This window comes from Arvicanthis niloticus, chromosome 10, assembly GCF_011762505.2.
Source record: "Arvicanthis niloticus isolate mArvNil1 chromosome 10, mArvNil1.pat.X, whole genome shotgun sequence".
Lineage (NCBI taxonomy): Eukaryota > Metazoa > Chordata > Mammalia > Rodentia > Muridae > Arvicanthis > Arvicanthis niloticus.
The window spans coordinates 40,324,935-40,332,374 of record NC_047667.1 but is presented as its reverse complement, the minus strand read 5'-3'; the positions used below and the strand labels follow the sequence as shown (position 1 = coordinate 40,332,374).

General features: G+C 46.5%; 1 protein-coding gene across 1 annotated transcript in view; it reads right to left on the bottom strand.

The window, feature by feature from the left end:
• Positions 1-1,184: 1,184 nt before the first annotated feature.
• Positions 1,185-7,440, bottom strand: part of Nmnat2 (nicotinamide nucleotide adenylyltransferase 2) — a 166,116-nt gene continuing 159,860 nt past the window's right edge. The window contains exons 9-11 of the mRNA XM_034513036.2: positions 7,360-7,440; positions 7,157-7,224; positions 1,185-3,873 (exon numbers count right to left, since the gene is read on the bottom strand). The exon at positions 7,360-7,440 is cut by the window's right edge and continues 21 nt beyond it. Coding sequence (XP_034368927.1) covers positions 3,771-3,873; positions 7,157-7,224; positions 7,360-7,440 — 252 coding nt within the window. The 3' untranslated portion in view covers positions 1,185-3,770. The remainder of the gene's footprint in view (positions 3,874-7,156; positions 7,225-7,359) is intronic.

The window sequence follows — 7,440 nt, the reverse complement described above, 5'->3', positions numbered from 1 at the left end:
GGACAAAGACACAAGACTCTAGTAGCGTTGTCTGATTTATTAACATAATTGAAACATTTTGCTGATAAAATTCTTGCCCATGACTATCCTAGCAACAAAACTCTACTCAAAACTATTTCACTGTGAAATGGTATTGCAACCCCAATGCAGTTTTTACTGAGTTGACTTCCATAAAGTAAATCTCACTCTTAAATTAGCAGATATGATTTAAAAAAAAAAAAAAAAAAAAAAAAAAAAAAAAAAGCTTCCTCCTCCCCATTCCAACCCCATGAGGATCGAGATGAGCTGTGGGCCTGGGAACTCACTGAAGGCGGAGGGAAAGGGCTGCAAGTCGGTCTAACTAACTGGAACAGGCTACTGGGACACTTCCAAACGCACACTACACAGAAACCACATAAGGAGTGAAATTCACCAGTCAGCTCACAGGATGGTACAGGTTGGATCAGCATGGCAGAGCACACCCGTCCTTATTACCACAGGCTAGCTCTAAGGTGTGTTACTTACATGAGCTACAAAATCATCCCGTCTCCATTCCTCGTACCCCTCCTGCTGCAACATGGGGGGGAGGTCCTGAGCTTCTCCTAGTCTGGTTTTACATTGCTGTTTTTGTTTTGAGACAAGGTCTTATATGTCCAGAGGCTGGGCTTGAACCCCTGATCTTTCTGGCTCCTCCACTGAGTGCTGGGTCACAGGCATGTGTCATCACACCTGGCACTGCGTTACTTTTTAAAAATAGAAACAAAAATACACGTACATGCTTCTCTTAGTCCCCTACAAGAGTGTATGAGAACATGGGGGGGGGGCAGTTGGGCTCCCAATAATCCTCTGGCTTTTGATACAGTTTGATTATCAAGTTTTACTTTCTACTCATTTGAATAGTGTTCATGAATCTTTTCAGAGATCCTGAAACTTGAGACTAGAACATGTGGCCAAGCCAAAACAGGAAGACCAGAGTCTCTAAAACTTCAGCTGTGATTTCAGGCACTTCAGTAAGAGACTTCCTTGGCTGGTCCAATGTACATTCAAGGAAAGTGAAAGCCAGGGGTCCAAAGGCTACCTGGGACTGGGAGTATGTAGCCTCATTCCTGGAGAAGAGGGTTATTAAAGTTTCCTTCCTGTCTGTTCTGTCAGCTGCTTTAAAAAAAAATGGCAGGGACTTTTCTTTTCTTTTTTTTTTTTTTTTTGGCATCAGTAAATGATGAAATCATTCCAGTCTGTGTCTTTATTACCATCTCTGTGCCATGCCAGTAATAGGCTAGCTTTCACAATGGGTCCCCAAAGACAGACCCAAAGGTCACCCTGATGACACCTGAGGCACCACTTATAAACCTTCTGCTGTTGGCCAGGGCAGGTCACAGTCACACTGTGCTCCCATGGGGAGGAGAGGGGTTGGGAGGGAGGGTGCCCTACCCTTGAACCCACAAAGGGAGAAAGAGACAGAGAGTGAATGGACATTTCCACCTGGGTGATGGGGACTCACTTCCATTTGTTAAGGGAAACCCATTTTAACACACCTTAACAAGATACCATCTGCCCACCTGCTTCCCAGAAATGCCCTTCTGTGTGATTCTATCTTAGCTCACCTCCCCTTCCTTCCCTGTCCTGAGCTGCCCGTTGCCCTCGGAGGCTGCTGGGCTAGGCTGGTTTCTTATCCCAGGCTGTGGACTGAAAGAAGCCCAGCTAGAGTTCAGAAGAGAAACACAGCGAACCAGAGGAACAAAAGGAAAGTAGCCTTTCTGGGGTCTGTTCTTATGGACCGTTGTTGTTATTAGCTCCAGAGCCTTCAAAACCCCATGTTTCTCCCAGGCAATCCAGCTCCTGGTTTTCTTCTGTCTTGGGAAACAGTATCCTCTTATCATGCTTCCCAAGATACGCTGAAGATCCTGGGCCAGACACTGACTCCTCGGCCTCTCTGCTCTTTTCAAAGAAGAACCCGGGAGCAAATGGGTCCTGCAGGTTTTTCTCTCCTTTTCCATGACTTTTAAACAAACACTGGACCTCTGGATTACAGAAATAATCTCCTCCCTCTGGAGATCACATCTACAGCCTAAAGAAAAGCCGAAGCTCTGGAGATGCCCGATGTGATTCTGTTGACCCAGCTTCTTCCTCCTGAAGTCAGCGGAGGAGGTCGGAGGGAGGGAAAACCAAGGCAAAGAGCACCATCCCTGACTCAGTCCCACCTGGGCCACATTCATGTTAGAAGTTAAAATGTAGACCTATACTCAGGAGCTGTTCCCCATGAACAACCAGAAACCCAAGAACCAGAGGCTGAAAGGAAAACACAAAACACAAAAGTCATTTTCTATAAGCTCTCTAGGTCGGACACAAGTATCCTGTCCAGTCTTGAACTGGCTTCAGAGGTAGAGAGAAAGGGAGGCCATTGGGGAGAAATGGGAAGAAACAGGGGAGACAGCTCTCTTGTGTCAGACAGAGCTCCTAGAGCATTGACTGCTGGGCTTTGCAGGAAACAGACAGCCAGCTCCAAAACAAGGCTGCTTGCTTTGCAAAGAAAGAAAGGGCTTTGGGCGCAGCTTGGCACCTCAGCTGGAGTGGATGGGGTCATGAATTCCCCTCAAGGTAACAAACTACATTCTCTCAAATCATCCTGGACTTATAGCCCCTAGGCAAATGGGCAATAAATAATGCCAATTAGTAAAGCATCTTTTCCATCAAGTGGATTCTTAGCATGTTTAAAAAAAAAAAAAAAAAAAGAATGGATATCAGGACTTGGTCTCGTCTTGTGTGATTCCTCTCACCAGCAGAAACATGCCTTACCATGGCCTCCAAGGGCTTTTGCTCTCTGGAAATGCCTGGTCGGCAGGGAAGCCACACAATGCTCCCAGTCAGACACACAGCATTAAGACCACCATCATCTGAAACCAGGGACTCAAATTCTGAGAAACCCTACTCTTCCCAGACTTGTGTACTAGGTTTCAGAACCTGAAAGTCTTATTCTTGGCCAGAAGGGTCTGGGGATGCTGCTGCTGGTGGTGGTGTGTGTGAGTGTGTGTGCGCGCGGGCGCACGGGCGCGCGTGTGTATGTGTGTGTATATGTGCATGTGTGTGCGTCTGTGTGTGTATGTATGTACATATGCGCGTGTGTGTATGTATGTGTGTGTTGGAGAAGCAGAGAGGCTCTGCCTTCTTTCCTGGATGTGGCCCTCACACACCTGTGAGTGCTGAGACTGGCTATAGTGTCCGATCAGAAGAGTAGTAAACCACAGGAGAGCATCAAGACTACAAACAAACGCACTCACACACACACACACACACACACACACACACACACACACACACACACACGGATTTCATCCAAGTTCTACAAGAAATGGACAAAGAAAAAGAAAAAAAAAAAAAAAAACCTAGCCCTTTGTGGTAAAGGGCATGCTGGGAAGGCTAGAGCCTGAGCCACGTTCCCAGAGCATGCTGGGAAGATGGGCCCCAGAGCCGCCTCTCTAGAGCATGCTGGGATACGGACACCAGTACATCTCCAAGGGCTGCACTTTCCCCAACTCCCACCCTGTTCCCTTACCCACCCCCAACCCGGAGACTAGAGGAAAGTTTGTCCAAAGATGACTGTGTAATGGGGTATGCCACGGTTCTTCGCAGGCCTGCCACACTGGGGGTTAAGTCAGCCAGTGGGGAGAACAGTCACAATGAAGACAGAGAAACAGAGAGGCAGGAGAGAAACCGGGGTCTGACAGTGACTGGAGGGGGCCAGTGTGTTGGCAGAGGACAAGGGGAGAGTAGAGCAGAGAGCTGGGTATCTGCTAGCCTGAGGCATTGATGTACAGCTGACTCTTGAGGATGTAGTCGATGACTGGCTGGGACAAGTAATCCACGACATGGCCGTCTCCATGCTGCAGGGCCAGCCTGTATAAGAAGAAGCAACAATCAAGTGGACATCCATGCCCCCCAAAAACCAGAGCCCTGGTCTGCCCTCTCTGCCTTTGAGAAAAGAGTCTACAGGTACCCCCACACACACCCAGGACCCTACCAGCGGCCTTTGCCTGGGTTGAGTGAACAGTATTGATGAGAGCCTCATCTCCTCGCAAACTGTCCCTCCACACACATACACCCCATGACACCTTCATCCTGGCCTGCCACTGGGTAGCTGAGAGACCTTGCACAGATTATTATTACTGAAAAAAATATTTATTTACTTCATGTGTGCGTGTGTGTCATAGCATTTGTGTGGAGACCAGAGGGCAGTTTGTGGCACTCAGTTTGGTCCTGTACCAGGTGGGTCTTGGGGACTAAACTCAGGTCATCAGCCTTTGGGACAAGCGTCTTTACCTACAGAGCCATTTCATTGGCCCATTGGGCAACTTAGTCAAGCCCTTTTCTTTAGTGTTTCCTTCGGTACAATTAAGGTAACATTTAAGCCAGTTACAACCAATCATTTAAAGGATTAAATGTGTCACTGCCCAAGTGTAGGTTTGATGGTTTGGCTTCCCTTTGGGTTGCTCTGCACACTGGTCTCATGAAAATTGGTTTTCTAGAGAATTCTTAGACTTAAGTTCACCTTTTCCCTATAGGAGTGCTTGTCTGTGAGCCCATGGAGAGACAGCAACAGGTGAGAGATTCCAGGGACACATCGATTCCTGCATATTTCCTTTTCTGGCCTTCTGCTCTCTGCTCATTTCTTATACAACAGTCTGGAGATATCACTGAGCCCAGCCTTTAGTGCAAGCCCTGCCTTTACCTTCCAAGGTGCTTTCTGAAGTGTCTCTCTCCACCAGCATGGTGACTGGCTCCCTACCTTTAGTGCAAGCCCTGCCTTTACTGTCCAAGGTGTCTCCTGATGTGTCTTCCTCCACAACAAAGCTTTCTGAAAAGTGGTCTCCAAACAAACTTCATCAGACTTGGCGGAGAAGCAGAATCTGGGTCCAGCCAAGAAAATCCTGGTCTGGTTGTCCCAAATGGGACATAGGGTTTTGTATGGCCCAGAGTCTAAGGAGCAGCCAAGTTGGAGTCAAAGCCCTGTCCCCGTCGCTGCCCCCTGGCCTAGCCTCCCAGCGGCTGCTACTCTTGTGACTGTCTCTGTAACTGTCTTCCAGGGGAAGAAGTCCAGTAGACAATTTAAGTTCATTGACTTCTCTGAACCCTGTGACTAGGTGCCAAGGCTCTCTTCTTCCTTTGTTCCTGGGCATCCCTGCTAGGGGCTTCTAATTGTTCCTTGGCCTCATGCTAGTAAGCTTTCCTTGCTTTTTTTGTTTGTTTGTTTGTTTGTTTGTTTTGGTTTGTTTGTTTGTTGCTGCTGTTGTTGTTGTTTTTCGAGACAGGGTTTCTCTGTGTAGTCCTGGCTGTCCTGGACTCACTCTGTAGACCAGGCTGGCCTTGAACTCAGAAATCCGCCTGCCTCTGCCTCCCAAGTGCTGGGATTAAAGGCGTGCGCCACCACCGCCTGGCGCTTTCCTTGCTTTTGACTGCTGCTTTTTCTTTAATGCTTGACTCTGTGTGTTCCTCTGGATCTGGATTTTTACAAATTAATTAGCATGTGTGTATGAGAGAGACTGTGTGTTCCCTAGTGTAAGCATAGGTCTCTCCTTCCACCAGATATGATCCAGGGATTAAACTCAGGCCTTTAGGCTTGTCAGCAAGGGCCTCTTTATCTGCTGAGCCCCCTCATTTTACCTGACATGTTTGCTCATGGCCCTCAGCTTACACTTCCAAACCTCTAAGTCCTAGCTATCTCACCATTTCACAGGACATTTCCACTCAGGGTTTATACAAGAGATTGTTAACAGTGTCTAATATTAATTTTCCCCCTTTTCATTTTATTTAAATATAAACTGTCTTTCCCAGTCCCCCTCCATCCCTGAGCCAGTGGGTTACTTTATTTTTTTTTTTTAAGATTTATTTAGTTTTATTTTATGTATATGGGTATTTTGTTTCCATATACATCTGTGTATCATATGTGTGTAATGCCTGAGAAGACAAGAAGGCATGGGGTCCCCTGGAACTGTAGTTATAGATGGTCGTGAGTTTACATGTGGGTGCTAAGAATCAAATCTGTGTCTTCTGGAAGAGCAGCCAACCAATGCTCGTAACCACGAAGGCAGCTCTCCAGCCCCTATTTGTTTGTTTTTGAGATAGGCTCGCTATGCAGCCCAGACTAGCATTGAACTTTTTATCCTCCTGCCTCTACCTCCTAAGTATTTGTATCATGGTGGCTGGGTTGGTCACCTTAAAGATAAAACATCCAGTCTTGAGCTTTCCTGTGCTCTTTCCCACTGAGAACAATCTTGACAGTAGGTATGTCCCCAACAATAGAAGCTTCAGACTGAAGAGACCAGATTCAATTATTTTGGACTTCTGTAAATGAGAACTATACCTCTACTTCACTTAAAACTCTTAACATCGAGGCCTTTTAAAAATGGCGGCCTGCCTTATACTTTTACTATAAAGCCTGGCTTTATCAGCACCCAAAACTAAGAGTTTACAACTAAAAAATCCTCTTTTTCCCTCAAGCCAACTAAGACCAGTTAATGTATTGTTTCCTCATTTAAAAGAAAACTGCTGGGCAGCAGTGGTGCACACCTTTAATCCCAGTACTTAGAGGCAGGTGGAGCTCTGATTTCAAGGCCAACCTGGTCTACAGAGTGAGTTCCACAATAGCCAAAGGCTACATGGAGAAACCCTGTCTTGAAAACAAAACAAAAAAGGAAATAGGAATAAATACATGAAGTCCAAAAAAGAGTGAATGCTGGACAGCAAGTGTCCACTTGAATCTAAGGGTTGTGTGATGGTTTGACTGAGAATTGGTCCATAAGCTCATATATGTGAATACTTGATACCCAGTTTGTGGAACTGTTTAGAAAGGATTAGGAGGCGTGGCCTTGTTGGAGGAGGTGTGACACTTGGGGCAGGCTTTGAGGTCTCTTTGCCTCACAACTGTGTCCAAAGCTCTCAGCAACTGCTCCAACAGCATACCTGCCTGTCTGTCTGCTGCTATGCTCCCCACCATGATGGTCTTAGACTTGTTATCTTAAACTTGAAGTTCAAATATTTTCTTCTATTAGTTGCCTTGGTCATGATGTCTTATCAGAGCAATACAAATGTTAACTAAGACTGGTTGCCACTGCCTGAGAAAAGCTACGGAAAATTTTAAACTATTTTGGCCAAAGGGTCCTTCACCATTTGCCAACCATACCTGCTCTTGGTGGAGCTGACTACAGACATGGGATGGTTGATGTCATCCTTCACTATCATGATGTTGTTCTGGAAACAGAGCAGAAAGAACAGGTCACCTATCCCTTCAGGGATTACTCTTGCTCCCTCACTCTTCCAGTCCCCCAGAACTTTCAGAAAAGGGCAGTATCAAAGGGGTGTACCAGCAGGGGATGGAGGACTCACTTTGTATTTGCGGAGTATTGAGGAGTGATTCATGATTCGGTCTGTGTCCGCTGCATCCCGGGGTACCACCACGATCCCAAA